At 40.2% G+C, this 26,259-nt stretch overlaps 1 protein-coding gene across 3 annotated transcripts in view; it reads left to right on the top strand.

Moving 5' to 3' along the window:
* LOC309551240 (cytosolic phospholipase A2 gamma-like) overlaps positions 1-26,259 on the top strand; it is an 84,929-nt gene that overhangs the window by 31,030 nt on the left and 27,640 nt on the right. For 2 of the 3 annotated variants that reach the window (XM_082251753.1, XM_082251755.1), the window contains exons 10-13: positions 2,440-2,475; positions 4,950-5,003; positions 15,721-15,843; positions 19,116-19,169. In XM_082251753.1, coding sequence (XP_082107879.1) covers positions 2,440-2,475; positions 4,950-5,003; positions 15,721-15,843; positions 19,116-19,169 — 267 coding nt within the window. The remainder of the gene's footprint in view (positions 1-2,439; positions 2,476-4,949; positions 5,004-15,720; positions 15,844-19,115; positions 19,170-26,259) is intronic. The other variant, XM_082251754.1, reaches the window with a different exon arrangement.

Raw genomic sequence — 26,259 nt, 5'->3', positions numbered from 1 at the left:
GACGTCCTTTTTTTCCCACAAACAGAGCTTTCTTTTGGTGGTATTTGATCACCTGTGCGATTTTTTGATCATGCGCTATAAACAAAAAAAGAGCGACAATTTTGCAAAAATAACAATATTTTTCACATTTTTTTATATGAAATTGCCCCCCAAAAAAATGTAAAAATCTAAATTTTTTAACATTTTCGGCCAATTTGTTTTCTGCTACATATGTTTGGTAAAAAAAATCGCAAAAAGCGTATTTTGATTGGTTTGCGCAAAAGTTATCGCGTTTACTAAGAAAGGGAAAGATTTTTGTAATTTTTGTTGTTTTTTCTTTTTAACGTGTAATGGCGGCGATCTGCGATTTTTTTTGCGGTACTGCGACATTGCGGCGGACAGATCGGACCCTTGATGGACATTTTTGACACTTTTGGGGTTACCAGTGACATTTCTACAGTAATCAGTGCTATACATATGCACTGTTACTGTAAAATTACACTGGCAGTGAAGGGGTTAACTTTTTTGAGAGGGAGGGGTTATGTGTGTCCCTAGGGGCGTGATTCTAACTGTGATTGGCTGTGGCTTGAGGTGTAGGAACAGTGATTAACCGTATAATCACTATTCCTACACAGGGGAGAATGACAGGCGGCTTGTTTACATCAGCCGCCTGCCTTTCTCCCTCTGCACCGACGATTGCCGAGTGACCGGCGGACATCGGGTCCGCCGGTCACACGCGCGGGGGGGGTCCGTGACCCCGCGGGAGCGCGCCTCTGGGGGCGCATGCTCGCTCCCTAGACCCTCACAGGCTAGCGACGTAGTACTACGTCGCTCTGCCTGTGAGGGGCTGACCGCCGCAGTAAATAGTCGTGCGGCGGTCGGCAAGCGGTTAAGTAACACACAGAGTTCAGGGGTCAGGATTGAGTAATAAACAGAGTTCAGGGGGTCAGGATTAGGTAACATACAGAGTTTAGGGGTCAGTATGAAGTAAATTACAGAGTTTAGGGGTCAGGATTAAGTCATGCAGAAAGTATAGGGCCTCTAAAAGCATCCTTCTGTAGGCATCCAAAATTCTTGAGACTGCTGCTATCTTGGATGTGATGTCAGTAGCCCCAGCAGACTTAAAGTGCATTTCCACATTTGAAGACAAATTGGGATAACACCTACATGATATTTGTTACATGTTCCCATTAACATAGTATAATTAAAAAAAAAAAAAAAACAATTGCTGGCTACCTTTTTTTAAGTGCTTTTTACTTGCTTTAAAATCTTAAATACTCTCCCTCCTTTATAATATTTAGTAGCAGATTGTGGGATAATATTTAACATAACTAAGGCTGGCCATACATAGTTCGAATCTCAGTCAGATCAGCAGGAATCGGCTGAGATTTGAGCCGTTAATGGGCAGGCTGAATGTACCAAGTTAATCTATCTATCTACTTGGGTGCAACTAGCCTGCTGGATTCTCTTGCGATTATCGTTATCGGCTGCTATAGCTTCTAGCGATAATCACTGTCTTCTCTCGACGGGGACAACTACAGGGATCGGTAGTTGCAGGAAATAAATTTGCAACGTGTATGACCTGCCTAAAGCTGGCTATCCATGATACAATTGTTTTGTACATTTACCAAAACCATATAAAATGAGGTCAAACCTAAACACTTTCAAACTTGTATGCAGTCAGGCAGGTCCTTGCACTACAGGTTGAAGGTAAATCTAAAGGAAATTGAATAAGAAAATTGTATATTGTGTAGCCAGCTTAACCCTGTCTGTACTGTGTTCACAGTTCATCATTATCAGCTGTAAATTAGATTAGAACACTGCCTGTCCTAACAAAGGTTAATCAGTTTATAAACCGCCCTTCTGCATTGTGTGTTAAGGAGGGATAGCTCAGTTTGTGTGGGGACATAGACACTGTGACACTTTCCAGAAAGTCAAGCCTGGTACACAATATAAGTTTTTCGTTTTTCGTTCAACCTAGCAGGCTGAATGAAAAAAAAAAACTGACAGATCACTGTACTAACACAAGCAATGTTAGTACAGCGATCCCAACTGCCATGCTATTGTGTTCTGACAGGGGGACCCCCCCTCCCCTCATCAGGACACACTGATCAGCACAGGCAACCATTGGCTCAACATGCCTGGTCATCAGAAGCTGGTTGTGATGTTGGACAGGGAGCTGTACATACGAGCCGGAAGTTGGTTGTATCTTGCCAAACCGGACGTTTTTTGGTCTCTGTGTACCCGGCATTAGGATCAGCCAGTAAAGTAAAGCTGGACTTTGGCTTTGACTTGTGTGTAATTTTATATATTGGTTTAATATTCCTATTTTTTTGTGCCTTTTGTTTTCTATGGCATTTTATTTTATTTCCACTGTTAATATTGTTTGTACTTTTCTTCCTATATTGCTTTTTTTTTATTATCAATTAAAGATCAGTGAAAAAATGTGTTGTTTTTCAGAAATCTTTCACGAGTTGATGTCTACTAAGCCTAAAGGTGAGAATTGCACCTTCAGACCTTTTGACAAGTCTAGATTACTGTGGAGTGGCTTTAGTATATGGAGCACAAATCAAATCGTGTTTTTATTAACCATGTGGACTTGGACAGCATTTTTTCCCTCTTTACACCCATGAGACGTGGAGCATCATTTCGCTTCTATGATGTCTCAGCACTCACCTTATAACTTTTGTAGTGTACCCTGACAGATTCTACATCTTTTTTTTCTCTTTTTTCTTCTGGGTCAGATCGGGTTTTAATTTGGTGTCAGATTTGGATGCATTTATTCTTACTTCCTATGTTTTTAAGCGGTAGAAATAGTTAAATAATAAAAAAGAATATCACAGAAGTGTGATTTGTATGTAATGCATTAAAACGGCCAAACTCAAAGTTTGCTTTATAATTTAGGAAGTATTTCCTTTTTCGACATTGTTACACACACAGAGAAAAATCATCTGTTTGTGAAAAATGTTAGTTGAGTAAAAAAGAATTACCATTATTTTTTGTTATTATTTATTTAAAGTGGCTGTAAACCTCTAAAATGAAAAATTAACTAAATATATCCCGCTATAGTATGTACTAGCCTCAATCCAAAGTACCAAGTGCAGTTCCTACCTCGCCTCCCTCTATCTGCATGAGTCACTTCTGACAGTTTAACTTGACATCAAGCAATCTCAGGAGACAATCTCTCCAGTACACAACATGTGATTGACAGTCTCAGTTGTACATGTTTCACTATGAGTGAGTGTAGAGGGGGTTGTGTCCATTCTTTATACTCAGGTCCCAGATTACACTGAGCTCTCCTCCCATGCAGTGTAATGTGGGGCATTAGATCCCTGCCTTCTGAAGCTCAGAAAAGGCATTTTATATGTGTGTTTTAGGGGGCTGTAGAGGAGAGGGGCCCTCAGATAAATAGGTACAACTTATGTAGGAGGAGGTTCTGCTGTCCCCTAATAACACCTCTATATACTGTCTGTATCTCCACCCGTCCCGTGTTTCAGCCCAAACTATGGACTTTTTTTTTGGGGGGGGGGGGGGGTGCACCCAGCACAGCAGACCAATGGCCAGCCTATTAAGAGCACCCCTTATAGACATGCAGTACCGCTCACACATTTATCTTCTTCCTACCAATGTTGTTAGATGGAAGGTGGGAAGGAAACATGTCAGATTACACTACTTAGAAAAGAAGGGACTAATATGGAATGTGTAATGATAGATCTTTGCGACCTGTTGCTACCCACCACATATATGCTCTGCTGGGCAGCTGATGTTTCCGTACTGAGAGTGCACTCACTGCATGCTCTCAGTACAAGGACCGAGCTGTTAAATACTGCTCTTGGTCATCAATAAAGTTTAGGAGCCTGCAAGACCGGCTCCCGATCGTGTGATCACTGTGACAGTCAATCACAGTGGTCACATAATTGCTGATCTGTCCCGCCCCTGGGGGCCTTTAGAACGTTTAAAGGGATGCTGGGATGGGCGGTAAGGGGTTGCTACTTTGAACCATTTTGCAGCATGCCTGCAAGTCAAAAGGCTGATTAATTCAGCTTCCAGGCTTATTGTTGTTCCTGCATTAAACTGTTGCCTGCCACCTAGGTAATGCATGCACCCACATGGCACACATATGCCTCCATGGCTGGCACGGGGATGGCACAGGTTTTTGTGCTGAGAGCATGCTCATTGCATGCTTCCAGCACAGTATCAGAACTGTCAGACAGCTTTTAGACTCTAGTAATTATTGGAAACCAACAGGACCGGCCCCCGATCCTGTGACCACTGTAACAGCCAATCACGTTGGTCACGTGATCAGGTGGACCTTCTCACCCCCCAAGCATAATAGCCCAGTTAAAGGGATGCCAGGGCTGGGCAGGAAAGGATTAATCACCACAGGTACTCACCACAGGCGCTGAGACTGGGTACAATTTTAAAAAGTCAGTAGAATAAATAGCTGCTGAACCAGAGCCCTTTAATACAGCCCATGGGTCTCAAGTGACGTGAACCATGGATTTTTATTAGCATGAATGATAAAATATTCATGTTAATGATTTAACTTCGATTAAATTAGTTCAATTAAATTAGCTGCTTCTGCACTTCAGCAAATCTGAAAAGTTCTTTTATAGCAAAATGTCAATGTTCAAATTGCTAAAAGGACAGTAGAGATGGGACGCTTCTTCCACATCTGGGCTTAAATCAGAATAGGTTTATGGAATTGTGATTGTATCCACCATTGATATATATATATTTTTTTCAATTTTGTATCTGCAAGCTGCTTACATGAGAAAATGTCAACAATAAAAATAAATAATTAAATAAATAAGATGAAAAATACTATTTCCTTAAAGTCCACAAATTTTGTCATTCTGAGGAATTTAGCTGTGCTCATGCTCATATTTCATAAAATATTGTTTACAGAATCACCATGTGTTTTCTTTTTTCATTCTGAAGTTAATTATTACTTGGTCCATCTTACCTAGGGACATCAGAGGAACCCAAACCTATTTCAGGGGAGAAGACAAAAATTGCACGAGGTACATGGTAACTCATATTTAGAATAATATACTCTATTATTGTATATTTATTTTTATTCTAAAAATAAGCTCAGCACACATATGATTACTTTTTTAACCTTTTTCATCTTTTTTTCAATAAAAAAAGTTTTAAATATGCTTGCTTCCCAGTCCCCCACAGATAGTAAGAGCCTACCCATCATGCCAGGCAAGTGGGCTTGTATACCTATTGATACCCCATGCCTAGAGTACCTGGCTTCTACTAGTCTGGAAGAAGAAGGAACACATTTTTTTATATATTTCTTTTTCAGTTACCATAAAAACTAGAATAAAAATATTTTTTTAAAAAAATGATTTTTTCTCATTCCTAGCACTATGGAATTTCTGGTGGCAAAATAGCTGTACAGGCTAACAGCAGTTTTTATACCTGTTACATTTGGCGCACATGTACTACTAAATAGTGATGTGCCGAACACCCCCCTGTTCGGTTCGCACCAGAACATCTCGAACAGAGAAAAAGTTCTAGCGAACAAGTCTATGGGACACGAACATGAAAAATCAAAAGTCCTCATTTTAAAGGCTTAAATGCAAGTTATTCCCATGAAAAGTGTATGGGGACCTGGGTACTGCCATGGGGGACATGTCTCAATGAAAAAAAAAAGGGGCAGTGATTTTAATGATGCTTAAAGTGAAACAATAAAAATGAAAAACTCCTTTAAATATCGTGCCGTGTGGCCCCGCGCATTCCCTATATAAGATTTGTCAAACCGCGAATAGGCAGTCCGTGGGAAGCGTTCACAGAGAGCCGATGAGGATATTGCAGCAGACAAATCAGACATCCAACTGACACTTTTGACACTTTTTTGGGGACCAGTGACACCAATACAGTGATCAGTGCTAAAAATATGCACTGTTACTGTACTAATGACACTGGCAGGGAAGGGGCTAACATCAGGGCTAGCAAAGGGTTAAGTGTGTCCCTAGGGTATGCTTGCCACCTGTGTGGAGGGTTACTCTGACTGAATGAAGACAGAGATCAGTGTTTCTGCTTAGCAGGAACACAAGACCACCATCTTCTTCCCTGTCTGTCAGGTACCTGTGAGGTAGAGTTTGAAGTGGAGCTTAAGTGCTGAGGATTCAGGCAAAAACGTAGTCAGGGAGGTCAGGCCTGCAACAGATTGGGCAACGGTACAAATACAAAATCCAGAGAGTGGCCAGGCAGGCAGAGGTCATACACAAGCTGACGGAGAAAAATCGGAAGGCTCGAGAAGTGTCAAGGAATCAGGCAAAGTCCATACACGATAATCAGAATCACAGAGCATACAGCACCCCCAAGGAGCTAGTCCACACAAACGGGCACTGAGTAGCAGGAAGTACTGCTATTTATGGGCTGGGGAAATTGTACATTGTATCCAGCTGGCAGGAGGTGGGGCTAGTGAGTCTGAAGGAATACATCAGGCTGGAAAATCACTGCAAAGACTTCAGAGGTTCCCCGTGGCACAACAGGCAAGGCTGCAACTGCAAAACCGGAAACCTCCCGGTGCAAGGACACTTAGATAAGGGTACATGACAGGGCCCCCCTACTCCAATGGACCCTTCTAGGAGACTAGCGGGGCTTATGGGGAAGGGAGGCATGAAAGTCTCGAATGAGAGCAGGGGCATGCAAATCTTTGGCTGGAACCCAGGAACGGTCTGTGATGGGATATTCTTTCCAATGAACCAGATATTGTAGGCCACGAACCCGGCCTTCTAGAATCCAGAATCTTAGAGACTTCAAATTCATGTTGTCCATCAACAAGAACAGGAGGAGGCAGCTGTTGAGTTCTGGAGTAACGATTGAAGATTGCCCTTTTAAGGAGAGAGACATGGAACACGAGGTGTATCCGGAGAGAGGAGGCCAATTTCAACTGATAGGAGACTGGTCTGACTTGAGAAATTATTCTATAAGAACTAATGAATCGAGGGCCCAATTCGGTAGAGGGTTGCTTCAGTCTCACATATTTGGTAGACAGACAAACTCTGTCCCCCACTGCCTATGGAGGCATATGGCATCTTCGTCTTTTCATATCTGCCTGCTGACTTCTGTAGCAATAAGCGAATCTTCCTCCAGTGTAACAAAATATTTTTCACCTGTTGATCTGCTGCTAGTACACTGGAAGAAGGCTGAAGTAGTGGAAAGGTCTGATGATGGTGATAGCCTAGGGCTGCATAAAAAGTAGTGGTGTAAAGGGCACTGTGCCAACATTACATAATGGCAAATTCAGCCAAAGGCAAATACTTAGAGTATAACGAGTTGATGTAAAGCCAAAGATAGGCTTCAACGTCTAGTTCATGCCTTCGGTTTGACCATCTGTTTACGGGTGATATGAGGTCGAGAGTGAGAGCGTTACTCCCAGTTTCTTACAAAATGCTTTTCAGAATCGGGAAATGAACTGAGATCCGCGGTCTGAGACGATATTGGAAGGTATACCATGATGTTTCACAATATGGGAAAGGAAAAGGGTAGACAGAGCTTCACCTGTAGGTAATCCAGAGAGTGGTACAAAATGAGACATCTTGGAAAAAACGATCCACTATGACCCATGTAGCAGTCATGCAATTGGATTTGGGTAACTCAGTAATGAAGTCAATAGTCAAATGGGTCCAAGGCTGGCGAGATGCAGGAAGCGGTTGTAACCGCCCAGCAGGCAACGTGCAAGGTACTTTATCAGCAGCACAAGTTGGAAAGGCAGCCACATAGTCTGTAACATCTTTTTTCATGTAAGGCCACCAAACAAAACGCTGCAAGTTCTTAAGAGTGATTGCGAAATCAGGATGACCAGATAACACTCCAGCATGTGCCCAGAGCAGTACAGCTTTCTTTAGGCTGGGGACTACAAACAGGTGACCTGGTGGTACCTTCAGCACTTGAGGAAAACTATGGTGGGTTTCCTGTACCTTCTGGAAAAGAGCTTTAGAGATCTGTGCGACAATCGTGTGAGGTGGAATAATATACTGCTCGGTAGATTGATCTTCTTCAGAAGCAACAAATTGTCTGGAAAGAGCATTGGCCCTCCTGTTCCTATGCCCACGGACATAAGAAAGCACAAAATTAAAAGCCCATTGAGCTTGACGTGAATTCAAACATTTAGCAGTCTGAAGATACAGCAGGTCTTTATGGTCAGTCTGGATAGAAAAAGGCTTTAGAGCCCCTTCCAGAAGATGTCACTATTCGATTAAAGCTAGTTTTATAGCCAGTAGTTTTCAATTCCCAACATCGTAAATAATCTCCACAGGAGAAAACTTTTTAGAAAAAAAACGCCACTGGATGAATTTTACTGGTTTTAGGTTGTCTCTGGGACAGCACGGCACCTTCTCCTACCTCAGAGGCATCGACCTCAACTATGTATTCGAGATCGGGGTTTGGATCCTGAAGAATTGGGGCCTTGCTGAACATACCTTATAATTGCTGGAAAGCTGATTCTGCTTCTGAGGGCCACAGTTTGCAATTGGTACCTCTCCTAGTCATAGCAGTAAGGGAGGCAGCTATTGAGGCAAAACCCTTTATGAAGCACCTGTAGTAATTGGTGAACCCTAAAAAGCTTTGGAGTCCCCTCAAAGTGGTCGATGCATGGTCAAAGACCCCCATCCTTCTTGTCAACAAAGAAGAAATATGCCCCTACTGGAGAAGAAGAGGGTCGGATAAAACCTCTTCCCAAGTTGTCCTTGACACATTCCTCCATGGACTTTTGTTCAGTGACAGGGTATAGGTCCTTCCTTTGGGAAGAGGTGCTCCAGGGATCATATTAATCACACAGTCAAAAGAACAATGTGGAGGTAAAACCTATGCCTTTTTCTTGCAAAAACACATCTGCAAATTCATGGTATTCAAGAGGCAAGGTAGGAGGAATCGCCGTGGGAGCCAACAGACAATCATAAAGTCTTGTGGGTCGAGATAAACAGTTTAAACTACAGGAAGGTCCCCAAGAGGTTAATTCCCCCTTTACCCAATCAAAGGAAGGGTTGTGTTGTTGTAACCATGGGTAGCCAGGAATAACAGGCAGAAGTGGAGAATCAATATGTTACAAGATGATTTCCTCTTTATGGAGTGCGCCTACCTGAAGGGTGATTTTAGTGGTCTCAAACTTACAAGGCCATCTCCCAATGGCTGTCCTTTCAGGGTGGTGATGCTCAGGGGTCTAGACTTGGGATCAAATGGGATGTTGTTTTCTTTAGCAAAAGTGTAATCCAGAAATATGGCAGGGGCTCCTAAATCTACAAAAGCCTCACAGAAGACCAGTTTAGAGACTAAGTGGAAGATTCCGGGTACAGTAATCTTGGTTTTGGAGGAAGTACTAGTAAGGACTAACCCAGCTCCTCCGACACTGGTTAGACCCTTCCTTTTACTGGAGGGACTAGGCAACCTGATAACAAATGTCCTTTATGCCCACAGTACAAGCATGAGCCCAATGCACGCCTCCTTTGTCTCTCTGATTCTGTGAGGTGGAGACGGCTGACTTCCATGGAATCCACAGGAGACTTGGACTCAACAGAAGTTGCAGGTTCAGACTGAAGTGGTGCTTGGAAGTTAGGGGCTAAATGATAAACTGGCCCAGGAAGCTTACGGGTTCTAAGTCTCTCCGGGCACCTTTCGTGGTACCGGAGATTCAGATGAACACACAACTCAATACATTATTTAAGATCTTCTGGGGACACCTTATAGACGAATTTGTCCTTAATGTGATCTGCAAGACCTTTACGGAAAGCTGCATGTAATGGCATTGAGTCCCATTTGGTCTCAGCCGCAAGGGTACGGAACTCAATAGCATACTGCGCCACAGTCCTGGTACCTTGCTCTATGTCCAAAAGTGAGCGCTTAGCTGCAGAAGCTCTATCTAACTTGTTAAATACAGTCTGAAGTGAAGCCATAAATATATCAGCGTCTTTCAGCACAGAATCATTGTGTTCCAGACAGTGCTTTAAGTGGCCCAAAAGAGGTGCCGGTACTCTATTATAGCCTATATATTTTTTTTTATATCAGTGCCCCCCACAGAGCGCCCCCACCTCACATCAGGGTCCCCACAGAGCCCCCCCTCACATCAGGGCCCCCACAGAGCCCCCCCACCTCACATCAGGGCCCCCACAGAGCCCCCCCACCTCACATCAGGGTCCCCACAGAGCCTCCCCTCACATCAGGGCCCCCACAGAGCGCCCCCCGGCCCACATCAGGTTTCCCACAGAGCACCCCCCCTCACATTAGGGTCCCCACAGAGCCCCCCCATCCCATCCCACATCAGGGTCCCCAGAACTGCTCCTACTCATGTTTTTAGGCTGAGGACGGCTGACACACAGGACTCACTGTACTGTGCTGGCCTGGAATAGCTGGAGGGAGGAGCTGGGTGGAGCCAACACTCCACTCGGCGTACAGCAGAGGAGGAAGGAGGCTCCGCAGTGTATGCTGGGGCCTCGCTCTCCTCCTCCTCAGATGACCTCACTGGTTGCTAGACGCCGAGTGGCGATAGCAACCAGTGCAGTGCAGTACAGGCCAGCAGCATGGCAGCTCTGCCGCCCCTGCTGGCCTGGGCTGGGACTCCGGAGCCAGGGGGACTCACTGGTGGTGACTGGTCTGGCGCAGATGTCCAAAATGAGCGTACCGCTACGCTAAGGTGCACGGAGAGGTGGCGGTACCCTCAAGAGCCATATTTGGAAGTGGCGGTACTGAGTACTGGTGCGTACCGGCTCACTTAAAGCACAGGTTCCAGATAAGGAGAGACGCATGCTGGGGCTTCCCCCTTTACCAATGAAATTACAAAACTCACTTTGGCAGAAGAAATGCTGAAAGCCCCAGGGTTGTTGGGGAAGTGCAAATGACAAACGTTTAAAAAAAACCTCTGCAGTCCTCAGCATCACCACCAAACTTTTCAGGTAAGGGAAGTTTGAGTGGCACAGAAGAGGTGGGTTGGATTGAAGCAGGAGTCTGGAAAGATACAGAGGAGCCAGGCAAACAAGACTTTAGCATAGCACAAAGTTCATCTAGTTTAGTGTCCAGAGAAGAAAGGTGCACTGTAACAGTAAATTGTTCTGATCCGTCCCAGAAGCGCTGTGCAAGAAGAGTGGAAATTTCAAATTTCCAGAGCGCTGGTGTGGCTGCAGGGACACTGAAAGCTCAGCATCGCCAGGGGAAAGTACAGCGGGGACCAGGGGGATGGAGGGGAGAGCATATAGTGTTAATTTCACCTTTACATTTTTTTCTGTAATGATGACCTAACACTTTAAGAAAACCTGTAAGGGCCTGTGTTGATGTGCTTTGGTCTTGCCTCAATGGTATCAATTTGACATCAGCTTAAGATGCTTCTGAGATTATATAAAATTTATTGACAGGCAATTAAACTTCAGTTGACCTCCTTCTCACATGCTTTTCACCTGCTTCAAGTTGTTTTGCATTCACATAGACTTGCATAGAAATGCAATGATAATCAGGCCCAGATTTAGTGGGGCCCAGATTTAGTGGGTACTGGGTGGGTTGTGCCCACCCAACTTTTAGTTGTGCCCCCCAGGCCTCTAAGAGTGCTTCCACTGACCCACGAGACACTCTGCTGGGGGCAGTTAATGTAAGGGGTACTCTGTTAGGGACACCTGATGTAAGTGGTACTCTGATGGGGACCCTGATTTAAGGGGTAGTCTGATGGGGACACCTGATGTAAAGGGTACTCTGATGGCGACCCTGATTTAAGAGGTACTCTTATGGGTACCCTGATATAAAGAGGCACTCTGATGGGAACTCCTGATGAATAGGGGGGACTCCAGTAAGGAAACCTGATATAAGAAGGTACAGGTTCTGTTTAATCATCCTAATCTAATGACAGCCTAATACATACTAGTGTTCCCTGTTCACTCTTGCGCCACCTCTGTACTCCCTGTCAGACATTACTTCCAGGTTGTGACTGTGGTACAGAAGCACGCTGAGTGAACAGGGAATACTGCTTCCCTGCATATCTGTTATACTGTTGACATTATGCTCTCTGTCTTTTTTTACTGTGTGAATGGGGTCATTGTGCAACTGTGAGCCAAACGCTAGATTCGCGATTAAAGTGTGGTTATTCCCAATTGGCTGTCGACAAAAAAAAAATCAGGCTTTCAGGAGGTGGGAGTATCTCTTCTTAAATGCCTGGCAGACACTCCTGTACAGCTCTCTGAAAAGTGATCCACAACGGATTGGTTTTTCAGAGGGCCAGTAAGGGTTGCTGCAGGTGTGAATGAGCCAGCCAAGGTTGTGTTAGCTTTATAAAAGAAAATATAGGAACCCAATAGGTTTTAAACCCCTGCAAATCAATAACCAAAACACAAATAAACTACAATAAAGATCTGTATGTTTTAGAATGTAAAAAACACCTATACGTGAAAAGAAAAACAAAGGAACTGCACAAGAAAGGTCCCAGGAATGATTTCAAACCGCTGCTGTCATCCATTCAATATGCATATAAATAGCATATTCAAAGCTCCAGTGTTGTCATATAGAGAGGGAGAAGAAGAAACACTCTCATGGTGCAGTATTTCAAATAATTAAAAAAAAAAAAAAAAAGAAGGTTGTATTTCACTTACATAAAAGAAGACAGGGATCAGCATGTATTGTTTAGGAATACATGCGCCCCACCTGTGTTCCAGCTGACTGGAAATTACATATCTCAAATACCACCCAATCCAGCAGTGGTTTGAAATCATTCCTGTGACCTCATGTATGACATCTTGGATTTTCCAATATGCGCAATGTGACTCCCTGTAATAGGGGTCAATTAAGTCTGCTGAGTGTATAGTGCGTCTGCATGCTGGTGGGGAGGAATCTTTCCTATACTCACTGGGGACGTTATTCACGTGTGGCATCATATATGGACTTTACAATTTATATGTATTTTCTATAATTTAAATGATGTATTAATTTATTTGTCTATTCACTATTGTTTATTCACTATGGTGATATGTATTTTATGATGTAAGAGCGCAGTTCCTTTGTGTGTTAGCTTTATGCCACCATTTCTGGGAAGAATACATTTATTTCCTATGTCTTGTTTATAATTTAATTTTTTACTATCCATGCTACTAAAATGACGGTTAGCCGACATTGCTTACTGTCATTCAGATCTCACTGTTTACACGGAGCTGCTTTAAAGTGTTACTAAACCCACAACAGTAAAATCAGTCTGTGTATGCAGTAAAGCATGCTTGTTATACTCACTGTGGAACGTAGGGGTTAATCCTCCGAATTGTGTAAAAAGGCTGTTTGATTCTGTTTTCTTTGATCCTCCCCTTCTTCCAGAGTCCCCAATCCATCTTGTGATAAGACAAAGCCTTTAGAGTCACTCTGCACATGCTCAGTTTGGTTTGTATTGCTAGAGAGTTTTTTTTTTTTTTTCTTGGGAGAAGTGCATGTGATCAGCACAGGGCCAAACAGCACTGTCCAGACAGAGGCTTAGGGGTACTGCAACCTCATCGGACAGTCAGAGTAGAATAAAAACTCCTCCTACAAGATTAACCACTTAAGCCCCGGAGGATTTGGCTGCTCAAAGGCCAGGCCCTATTTTGCGATTCGGCACTGCGTGACTTTAACTGACAATTGCGCGGTCGTGCGACGCTGTACCCAAATGAAATTGATGTCTTTTTTTCCCACAAACAGAGCTTTCTTTTGGTGGTATTTGATCACCTGTGCGATTTTTATTTTTTGCGCTATAAACAAAAAAAGAGCAACAATTTTGAAAAAAATAACAATATTTTTCTAATTTTTTTATATGAAATTCTCAAACAAAAATTTAAAAATCAAAAGTTTTTAACATTTTAGGGCAATTTGTTTTCTGCTACATATTTTTAGTAAAAAAAATCGCAATAACCAATTTTGATTGGTTTGCGCAAAAGTTATTGCGTTTACTAACTACGGGAAAGATTAATGTCATTTTTTTTGTTTGTTTTTTTAACTAGTAATGGCGGCGATCTGCGATTTTTTTTTGCGGGAACTGCGACATTGTGGTGGACAGATCGGACCCCTGACTGACATTTTTGACACTTTTGGGGGTACCAGTGACATCACTACAGTAATCAGTGCTATAAATATGCACTGTTACTGTAAAAATGACACTGGCAGGGAAGGGGTTAACTTGGTGATCAAGGGGTTAAGTGTGTCCCTAGGGGCGTGATTCTAACTGTTAGGGGGCGTGACTAGTGAAGTCATCACAGAGACATACAATCCTACATAGCAGGATCACATAGCCTCTGTCATTACTTCAGGGAGAATGACAGACAGCCAGACTTGTATAAAGTACTCGAAATTTCTACTTGAGTAAAAGTACAAGTGCTCGATCAAAAAGTGACTTGAGTAGAAGTGGAAGTGCTCGCAGAAAAAGTTACTTAAGTAGAAGTACTAAAGTATTCAACATTTTTTTTACTTAAGTATTGCAAGTAGTTTTTTCAAAAAATTTGCTACTTAAGTACTAAAAGTAAAAAGTACCAGTAGTTTTGAAAAAAAAATTCTACTCAAGTACTGAAAGTAGAAGTACAAGTACTGTGTTATGTAGTTATTAAAGAAAGAAGTCAAAAGTTTTAACATCATATTGTAATAATATCATATAATTTAATTTAATTTATCATATAATTTTATTATTTCAAATGCAGCTTTTATTTATACATACAGTAGCATTTATTTTCGTATGCGCTGATAATACACATGTTATGAGCTTCATAAAATCTGCCATCTACTGTTCTGGCAGTGGTAATTTTTATAATAGTAACGAGTAACTATGCAGCACAAAAAAAAAATATCGGAGTAGAAGTCAAAAGTTTGAACATCATATTGTTTTTTATTATTTCAAATGATTAACCTGTGTTTGTTAGTAGTTTCTTGATGCACTTTAAGCGCTGTAGCACCATTTATTTGTTTGTTTCATATTTTCTTTTTATTGGAAAGATTTGGTATAGCAGCTTTTATTATACACAGCCTTTATTTTCGTATGCGCTGATTTACAAATGACATTATACACATTTTTTTGAGCTTTATGCAACCTGCCATCTACTGTTCTGGCAGTGGTAATTTTTTTAAAAGTAACGAGTAACTATGCAGCACAAAAAAAAATACTTGAGTAGAAGTATCGAAATCATCGAAAAAATGTAGTGAAGTAAAAGTAGAAGTAGGAGAAAAAAATTCTACTCTAGGAAAGTACAGATACCGCATTTCGGTACTTAAGTACAGTACTTAAGTAGTTCTACTTCGTTACTATACATCTCTGCAGACAGCTGTGTTTACATCAGCCGTCTGTCTTTCTCCCTCTAATGTGGGAGATTGGAGCCGCCGGTCACACGTGCTGGCTAGGCAGGGAACGAGCGGGGACGGGAGCGCGCCGCCGGTGGCGCGCGCTCGCCCCCTGCAGGCTCGTGGGCGAGCGACGTAGTACTAGGTCATTTTGCCCAGGAGAGGCTGACTGCCGCAGTAAATCGTCGTGCGGCAGTCGACAAGTGGTTAAACCAGACACTAATAGAAGATACAAGACTGCTGCATGCTGTTGACGAGAAAAGGTAATTATCAGTTTACTAAAATAATTGCTTCCCATGTTCTGTGTACTGTGAGAGACCGGATATAGTGAATGCAAGCTCCTGGGTTTAGTAACACTTTTAATCACATGTTTGGAGAACATATATCACTGAAATTATGTTTTACTAATGGTGTTACAGTGCAGCATTTTCTTCACTACAATATTAATCTATGCTCTTTCCCGAGCAGGGCAGACCTGTTCATGCAGAGGATGTAAAAACATAGAACGCCTTCTGTCACATGACCTGACGGGGAGGACAGAAGAATATAAGAAGAAGTTCTGGAAGGATTTTGCTAGGGACTTAGAGGGTATGTAACTTGTTTCCATGATGAATCAAAATATGTGATTCATTTTTATAGTGCAATTAAGATTATGCTGAAAGAAAATCCCCACCATGTCTAGTATATAAAGTACTGCAAAAAGAAGCAAACATTTTCAATTTTGATCATCGGATTGTTGAGTTGAAATTTGTTTGAAAGAAACGGACCATTTCATTACTTTTGCTGTTGAATATTTGGGGTAATTACATGTACAGTATTTCCTTTAATGTTCTTTAAATCTGTGTTTTGTCCTGTTTTTATTTTATTTTTATTTTTTTATTTAGTTTTAGTCTGTTTTCTTTTTAACCATCAGAGTCTCTGGATCTTTTTCTCATAAATATCCTTGAGTCCTAAAGTGTTTTTATCTCAGCGATGTCTTGGTTTTGCACATTATAACTTTTAGTGTTTTGTAGACTACCCTATTATACATTTTTTTTTTTAAGGCGGGGGGGGGGGGGCGATAGGGCTTTAATTCAGTAGCAACTTTTTTTTTATTGGGAATAAATATTTTTCATGAAATAAATATAATTTTCCAGTAATCTTCCCTAATTCAGCATGTATGTAATTTGCGCACCTCCAAATATTTATTTACCATAAAAAATAAACAATTAAGTCTGCTATAAGCGCAAAGTGAACAGATGCATTTTACTTTAGGAGAGCTTTATCCCCCTTTCTGCGCCACATTGCGATACACGCAAGGGAAAAAAAAGGATAATTGCTTAAATTGTTAGTGTAAAATTAGGAAAAGATCAAGCAGGCATGATGAGGGTACGAATTAGCTAGAAAGTTTTGTGAACGCTAATAATTCAAATGACATTGCAACCATTTATGTGAGCATTTTGTGCTTGTGCAGTGAATGCAAATGTCATTTAGATCATCCAACACTATTTTTGTGACCTGGGGATATATTTTAGGATCCAATATATTTATATTTAAAATCAGCCAGCAATAGATCACTATGGAAGTTGCTGCAGAATGAGGCTGGGCAGAATTGCAGTAGCTCTGTTAAAGTCTCCGTACTGTCAGGAAATGCCGTAATTTCACTACATTCTGGATGTAAACACTTTGGAAGCATAGTGTTTATATTTTCTTCTTCAGCACTTTCTTAGGCCCCATTCACACCTCCGCGTTTAGAAGCTTGAAGCTCCAAAACTGTGGAGGATAAAAAATCAATTATTTTCTATGGAGATGGTTCACATCTCTACTCCAAGTCGCCTGAAGCCAAATGCCCGAAGCTCAAAAAAGTTCTGGAGCTCGAATCGTGCAGAGTTGAACATTATTGGTGCGTTTTTATTTCCATTTGCACGTTTTTGTGCTCATCCGCGCATTTTCGTGTGATTTTCTGCTTAAATGAAAAAATGTATAAAATGAAACAGCAATAGTAAATGGAAAATAAATACAAAAAAAAAACACTAAAAATTATCATAAATAAATAAAATATATTAATACTACGTAATAATACATAAATAAATAATAATTAAACACTAACTTTAAAAAAAATACGTAAATTATTATTATTAGTTTTAATATTATTATTAATGATAATAATATAAATAATAATATTAAACACCCAAAAAAACGAATTACTATTAATAATAATATTTAATAATTAATGTATTCATTTTGTGTTAAGTTTAGGGTGTTTAATATTTATTATTATTATTTTATTTTTATTATTATTTTTTAAGGGTTAGGGTTAAGGTTAGGGGTTAATTATTTATTTAATATTACTTATTATTTATTTAATACATTTATTTATTATTTATTTATGATTATTTTTATTGTGTATTTATTTACATTTATCTATTCATTTATTATTATTATTATTATTAGTAGTAGTAGTAGTAGTAGTATTAGTAGTATTAGCTAACCCTAACAAAAAAAAATAATAATAATAATAATAATAAATAACCCTTACCGCTAATCCTAATTCTAACTTAACCATAACTCTAAAAAAAAAAAAAACAATAATAAATGAAAAAAACATAATGGAAAAGAAATAAAAGCTAATGTAAAAATTATAAAAGCTGAAGAACTGTATGTTTTTTAGTTTTTATTACTGTGAAAAAAATGATACATTTTGAATATTTTCTGTATACAAAAATTATATAAATAATTATATTAGTGCAAAATACCAACTGATAAACATAGAGGTGATTTTATCAAAAGTGAAGCAGCCAAAATTTGGAGTAGCTGTGCATGGCAATCAGTCAGCTGCTATCTTTCATTTTCTAAGCTGAACTGAGCAAACTGAAACTAGAAGCTGATTGGTTGCCATGCACAGCTGCTCCAGATTCTGTCTGCTCTAGTTTTGATAAATGTCTCCCAATGATTGTGATTAGTGATTGTCATCTATTAGGAATAATAACAGATAATTATGCTCCATATTTGACAGTGAATTTCATTTACACTGGTCATAACGTGTAATGCAGTGTTCACTATAATAATTATATTTTATATTAAGGTCTCTGAAACTTTTAACATACAGTAGTTACATAGTTAAGGTTTAAAAAAAGACATACTGGGGTTAGGTTACTAAAGGCAAATAGACGGTGTATTTATTACTTATTTTTCCCAGCATTTAGTGATTTCACGTCATAAAGAATACCTAGTTTCCAGGACAATAAAACAAAAATCAGCATTTTTCCTTGCACGTGATTGGATGATGGAAATCTTCACTAAATGTTCTATAAATATGGGCAGTATTTCTGGGCTGCCATCTAATGGCCATGATACTGCATTATGGCCACTAGATGGGGCTGGTGGGCATAGGAAATAAGTTTGTAACAAAAAATACAATGTAACAACACTTTAGAACACCCAGGAATATCAGCCTTTTTTTTATTGCCATCTACAGTATGTCGCATTGGGAAGATGCCTATCCAGTACAAACAATAAGAAGACAGCAATAAAAACCTGACAAGGGTTCTAAACTCTCACTACTCTGTCCAAAACTAAAAAATGTTTTAGCTTTGGATACACTTTAATCATATTAAGAGGTACAACACTATGTGCATTATACTTCATTTTTAGTAATATTTTCTAAACTAATATATTGTAAATTATTGCTATATTTCATTTTTTGTGACATAGTGTATGACCTATAAAGTGTCATCATTTGTCAAGCATCCTCCCAAACATAACTATCAGTTTTCCATAAAATGTATTTCCAGTAGAAGTAATAAATTTCTCTCTTTTGCTCTATGTTAACTTTATGGGTGGGGGTTGGTACTCATGTTATCTGGGTTCATTTTATCCAGATACCAAGGAAATCACACCAGAGGCAGAGAAGGATACCATCCCATTATTATCAGGTAAGAAAAGCAATGCAGTGATATTATACACATTTATCTTGTATGCAGTATAGAGGCCAAATAGAAATAATTTATACATGTACTCAAAGAGGAAAAAATGGTTTCATGGGATTTTGAAGGTGCTAATAATTGCACATTCATATATGAATAAATCACATATTAAAATGTCATCATTTACCGATTTACAAAATTTAATTCCAATCATGTTTAAAATATATACACATTTGTTAAATGGTCACTGGGTATTCATTTATGCGACAATAGAACAGTACGTATTCCCAACACGTTTCGCCTACTAGGGCTTCTGCAGGGGATTTGATGACCGCAATTAATATGGAAGCTATACTAAAAGATAATAAAATATCAATCAATGATACAATAACTATACCAAACATAATTACATTTACATGTTTAATTACTCACTAGGTCAGGCGATTTCATACTTACCCTTCACAGGTATTGTTAACCACAGGGTCCAAGCTATAATAAACAAATATTCATAATGTAAATGTTTCAACTCTCCAAGAAACAAATTAACTGCTGGATTTGGACCAAGAGTACTAAATTAAGTACTTACAATGTGTATATTCCTGGATAATCACAAGGGGGCACCAACAAGGAGCAGTACCCAGCCTTCTACAGGCTGAAATATATCAAAATAGAAATCATGTACATTATGTATAATACAAAAAAATAAATTTATACATATATATTCAATATTTCACAAATGAGTACACCCCTCACAATTTTGTAAATATTTTATTATATCTTTTCATGTTACAACACTGAAGAAATTACACTTTGCTACAATGTAAAGTAGTGAGTGTACAGCTTGTATAACAGTGTAAATTTGCTGTCCCCTCAAAATAACTCAACACACAGCCATTAATGTCTAAACCACTGGCAACAAAAGTGAGTACACCCCTAAGTGGAAATGTTCCAATTGGGCCCAAAGTGTCAATATTTTGTGTTCACCATTATTTTCCAGCACTGCCTTAACCCTCTTGGGCATGGAGTTCCCCAGAGCTTCACAAATTGCCAATGGAGTCCTCTTCTACTCCTCCATGATGACATCACGGAGCTGGTCAATGTTAGAGACCTTGCGCTCCTCCACCTTCCGTTTGAGGATGCCCCACAGATACTCAATAGGGTTTAGGTCTGGAAACATGCTTGGCCAGCCCATCACCTTTACCCTCAGCTTCTTTAGCAAGGCAGTGGTCGTCTTGGAGGTGTGTTTGGGGTCGTTATCATGTTGAAATACTGCCCTGTGGCCCAGTCTCTGAAGGGAGGGGATCATGCTCTGCTTCAGTATGCCACAGTACATGTTGGCATTCATGGTTCTCTCAATGAACTGTAGCTCCCCAGTGCCAGTAGCACTCATGCAGCCCCAGACCATGAAACTCCGACCACCATGCTTGACTGTAGTCAAGACACATTTGTCTTTGTACTCCTCACCTGGTTGACACCATCTGAACCAAATACGTTTACCTTGGTCTCATCAGACCACAGGACATGGTTCCAGAATTCATGTCCTTAGTCATTTGTCTTCAGCAAACTGTTTGCGGGCTTTCTTGTGCATCATCTTTAGAATAGGCTTCCTTCTGGGACGACAACCATGCAGACCAATTTGATACAGTGTGCGGCGTATGGTCTGAGCACTGACCCCCCACCCCTTCAACCTCTGCTGCAATGCTGGCAGCACTCATACGTCTGTTTCCCAAAGACAACCTCTGGAGATGACGCATGTGCATTCAACTTCTTTAGTCAACCATGGTGAGGCCTGTTCTGAGTGGAACCTGTCCTGTTAAACCACTGCATGGTCTTGGCCACCATGCTGCAGCTCAGTTTCAGGGTCTTGGCAATCTTCTTATAGCCTGGGCCATCTTTATGCAGAGCAACAGTTTTTTTTTTAGATCCTCAGAGAGTTCTTTGCCATGAGGTGCCATGTTGAACTTCCAGTGACCAGTATGAGAGAGTGAGAGCGATAACATCAAATTTAACACACCTGTTCCCCATTCACACCTGAGGGAAAATGGCTAACTGGGCCCAATTTGGACATTTTCACTTAGGGGTGTACTCACTTGTGTTGCCAGCGGTTTAGACAATAACGGCTTTGTGTTGAGTTATTTTGAAGGGACAGCAAATTTACACTGCTATACAAGCTGTACACTCACTACTTTACATTGTAGCAAAGTGTCATTTCTTTAGTGTTGTCACATGAAAAGATATAATAAAACATTTACAAAAATGTGAGGGGTGTACTCACTTTTGTGAGATACTGTATATATATATGTATGTGTGTGTGTGTGTATGTATATATATATATATATATATATATATATATATATATATATATATATTTATATATATATAGCTTCCAACTGTCCCTGATTTCATGGGCCTGTTCCTAATTTGGAACAAAGTCCCTCCTCATTTTTCCCTCATTTTGGTCTGAGCTATATAGTTGTACAGTATATAAAATGCACTTAATATCTTTCAAAGTGTTTCCCAGTACTAAACCTTTCATCCAATTTCTAAATTGCTGCATTTGTAAATGTCAAAAGCCTGTATAAAGAAATAGTAGCGGTAAAAAAAAGCACTTGTGGGTTTAACTAATCATTTAAGGGGAAGTGGCAGGGTGTGTGTCCTATGCCTACATACTTTTGCTAATAGATGTCCCTCTTTCCCATCTCAAAAAATGTGAGAGGTATGTACAGTATATGTCATAATTACTGCCATATTATGATAAAAATAATATAATATAAATTAAGAACATAGGAGTACTAATATCCTTCGTTCTGCATATCCTGCAATTTCAGCATTTACGATGTGTGGTATAAAGACCCATATAACATCACTGTTTAAGCCAATTCACTATAAATATACCAAAAGACAGCAATTATATATCATCCCATAACACTCTGATATTGCCAAACTGCAGTGTTACAAAAACTAACAATAAAATGCTATTGCCAGCATGGAATTAGTACTTGAGTATCTATGGCAGCCATTTTAATCAGGGTGCCTTGAGGTGTCTTCAGAGGTGCCTTGGCAAAATGCCTAAAAATTGCCCAAAAATGTATACAGGCCAGTGGATGGATCAAGCCTGCATTTTAGTTACACAAAGCCACAGGTTTTTATTGTGCACCATTTCAACCTACCAGCCACCATGACATCATCAGTGTTGATAAGAAGGGCATTGATGTCCTGCACAGCATCCTTGTTTGACCCCCCCCCCCCGCCCCTCTCCCTCAACACTGGGGTCACATTAGCTGAGAAATAGAGAGAAATTGAGGGAGAGGAGAAACACTGGAATACTAGTCGGTACTAGTGTGCAAAAGTGTATTTGCTTTGGAAGAATAAATCACCTCTAATGTTGGGTGTCTTACATGTGGATTTTGCTTGTTGTATAATATAAAACTATTAGAATCGTTTTTTTACATTGCAGAATGGAGTGCCTTGAGACTGTCCATAATTTTAAAGGGTGCCTCGAGATTGTCCATCATTTTAAAGGGTGCCTCGATTGAAAAAAGGGGTTGAGAAACACTGATCTATGGAACTCTTTGCGTGTTATGTAAATCCCCCTTGTGGCTCCAGCAACATGGCCGCTGCAGACGTCGGCCTTTTGTACTTCCCATCTGGCCGGCGTGTGATGTCATCTGCCGGGTGCGGACACTATGCATGCCATGTAAACAACAGTGAACAAGGTAAAAAAAAAAAGAAAACGTACAACTAAATACAGGCTGGAAATAGTTCCCTCTGGGCCATTATTTGTTTGCAACACATGATGGTGCTGTAGTAGATTTGGTTTCCGTGCAAAGGCACTGGCGCACACCCACCCGTGATGGCACTGTTCCCAGCGCCTCATCTGTTGTGTGTCATTGGCACCCTCTCACCAGTGATAGCACTGTTACATCTGGTGTCTATACCATCCATCAGCAGGGACACTCAAGCAGCCCTGTGGTCAGGGTGGTGGTTATGGCTCTCAGCGCATGCGCAGCGGCATGTATAGTGTCAGCAGCTGATGACATCATACGCCGGGTGGGTGGGAGGTACAAAAGGCGGAAATCTCCAGCGGCCATCTTGCTGGAGCCACAAGGGCGACCTACACAACACACAGAGAGTTCCATGTGTAATCAACAAGTACTGATTCCATGCTGGCAATAGATTTTTATTGTTAGTTTTTGTAACACTGCAATTTGACAATATTAGAGTGTTATGGGATGATATATAATTGCTGTCTTTTGGTATATTTATAGTGAATTGGCTTAGATGGTGATGTTATATAGGTATTTATACCACATATCATCAATGCTGAAATTTAGCAAATTATTTGCGTCCATTCTTTTGGAATATTCAGAATGGATGGCTGCTGGATACTAGTACTCCTATGGTCTTAATTTGTATGGCAGTAATTAAGACATGTCTATATATTTATTTTTTGTATTATACATACATTATTTCCTTTTTGCTATATTTCAGTCTGTAGAAGGCTGGGTACTACTCCTTGTTCAGGAATTAGGTGCCCCCTTGTGATTATCTAGGAATATACACATTATAAGTACCCAATTAAGTACTCTTGTTACAAATCCAGCAGCTGATTAGTTTCTTGGAGAGTTGAAACATTTACATCATGAATATTTGTTTATTATAGCTTGGTCCCGGTGGACCTCCTGTGGGTACAAAACATCCTATTACTTGATACTGTGTGGACAGGCCTTGACTCTGGTTAACAATAAGTGTTAAGGGTAAGCATGAAATGGCCTTACCTAGGGAACAATTAAACATGTGAATCTAATTATTTTTGTTATGGTTTATGGTTATTGCGTCAGTTTATGATATTTTATTATCTTTTGGTATAGCTTTCATATCAATAGCGGTCATTAAACCCCCTGAAGAAGCCCTAGAGGAGCGAAACATGTTGGGAATACATACTGTTATATTGCCACATAAATGAATACACAAGTGACCGTGTAACAAATGTGTATATATTTTTAACATGATTGGTTTTTAACTGTGTAAGTCAATAAATGATAACGTTTTATTATGTGATTTGTTTCCTCTTGGAATAGTATTCCAGGAATGTGGTGATACAACCCCTGGCAAAAAGCAATGAATAACCCACTGTTAGAAAATGTTAATTCAATTTTTTAAATGTGTAGAAAAAAATCTAATCACAGACATGCCTCAAAACTATTTTCTATTAACATTCGAACCTTCTGGCTTTAGGAAACTCTAAAAAAAAAAGAAAGAAAGAAAAAAGAAATAAAATTGTAGTCAATTGCAACTGTTTTTGCAGATCAAACAGAGGAAAAACATATGGAATCACTCAATTCTGAGGAAAATATTATGGAATCACCATGTACTTTGCAGTTCTAAAACAAATCACATGTGTTAATTAGTCTGCATGTAAAAAAGAGTGCTGGCACCCCTTGGTGAGCTGTTGCACCATCCTGATTGACATGAATCATGGCTCCAACACAAGAGAATGCCAGTTGAAACAAAGGAGAGGATTCTTAAATTTCTTCAAGAAGGTAAATCATCACGGAATGATGCAAAAGATGTTGGTTGTTCCAAGTCAGCTGTGTCTAAAATCCGGACCAAGTACAAATCAAATGGGAAGGTTGTTAAAGAAAAGCGTACTGATAGACCAAGGAAGACATCGGACCCTCAAGATGGAAAACTTAAAGCAATATGCCTTGAAAACAGAAAATGCACAACAAAAGAAAAGAGGAACAAATGGTCAGAAACGGGAGTCAATGTCTGTGACCAAACTGTAAGACATTGTCTAAAGGAAATGGGAGTTACATACAGAAAAGCCAAACAAAAACCATCATTAACACCTAAACAGGAAAAAACAAGGTTACAATGGGCTAAAAAAAAAAAAAGCAATCATGGACTGTGGATGACTGGATGAAATTGATATTCAGTGATGAATCACCAATCTGCATTTGGAACTTTTGTTTGGTGCCGTTCCAATGAAATGTAAGAAGCCGACTGCATGAAGAAAACATGAAAATTTCCACAATCATTGATATGGGGTTGCATGTCAGGTAAAGGTACAGGGGGAGATGACAGCCATTAAATCTTCAATAAATGCACAAGTTTATGTTGAGATTTTGGACCCTTTTCATATTCCATCAATTGCAAGGATTTTGGTGATGATAACATAATTTTGCAGGATGATAATGCATCTTGCCGTAGGGCAAAAGCCGTGAAAACTTTCCTTCAACAAAGACATATAATGTCATTGGCATGGCCTGCATATAGTCCAGATCCATGGTGGAAATTTAGGTAAAATGGTCCATGACAAGGCTTCTGCCTGCAAAACTGATCTGGCAACTACAATAAGAGAAAGTTGGAGCAGGATTGATGAAGAATACTGTTTGTCAATAGTTAAAAAACACTGTAGTCAATTGCAACTGTTTTTGCAGATCAAGCAGAGGAAAAAAAATGGAGTCACTCAATTCTTAGGAAAATATTATGGACTCATGAAAATAAGAACACTACAGTACACCACTAATACTTTATTGCACCACCTCTGACTTTTTTACCAGCTTGAATTATCTGAGGTATGGATTTAAGGCCAGAAGGTTGGAATGTTAAAGCGGTTGTAAACCCTATTAAAAAAAAAATAAAAAATAAAAACCTGCAAGACAAAGGCATAATGAGCTAGTATGCATCGCATACTAGCCCATTATGTGTAACTTACCTTAAAACGAAGCCCCGACACGGACCCCCGGACAGCGCTGCGGGCACTGCCATGATCCCTCGTCGTCTCTTCCGGGTTCGGCGGCTCCGGCGAGCTGATTGGCCGGTAGAGACGGCTCCGGCGCGATGATTGGCCGGAGCCGCGATGACGTCACTCCCGCACATGCGCGCGGGAGTGATTTTTCCGGCAAGCTCCCGGCAACTTGATTGAAGGTCCCCCCGGACCTTCAGAGCGCATGCGCCGCTCGCGCGAGTGGCTGCATGCACTGTAAATATCTCCTAAACCGTGCCGGCTTAGGAGATATTATTTGTACCTACAGGTAAGCCTTATTATAGGCTTACCTGTAGGTAAAAGTGTCAAAAAGCGGGATACTACCGC

Source organism: Pelophylax lessonae, assembly GCF_965119305.1.
Source record: "Pelophylax lessonae genome assembly, chromosome: 3".
Classification (NCBI taxonomy): domain Eukaryota; kingdom Metazoa; phylum Chordata; class Amphibia; order Anura; family Ranidae; genus Pelophylax; species Pelophylax lessonae.
Note: the sequence above shows the minus strand (reverse complement) of the source record. Positions and strands in the feature narration are given on the sequence as shown.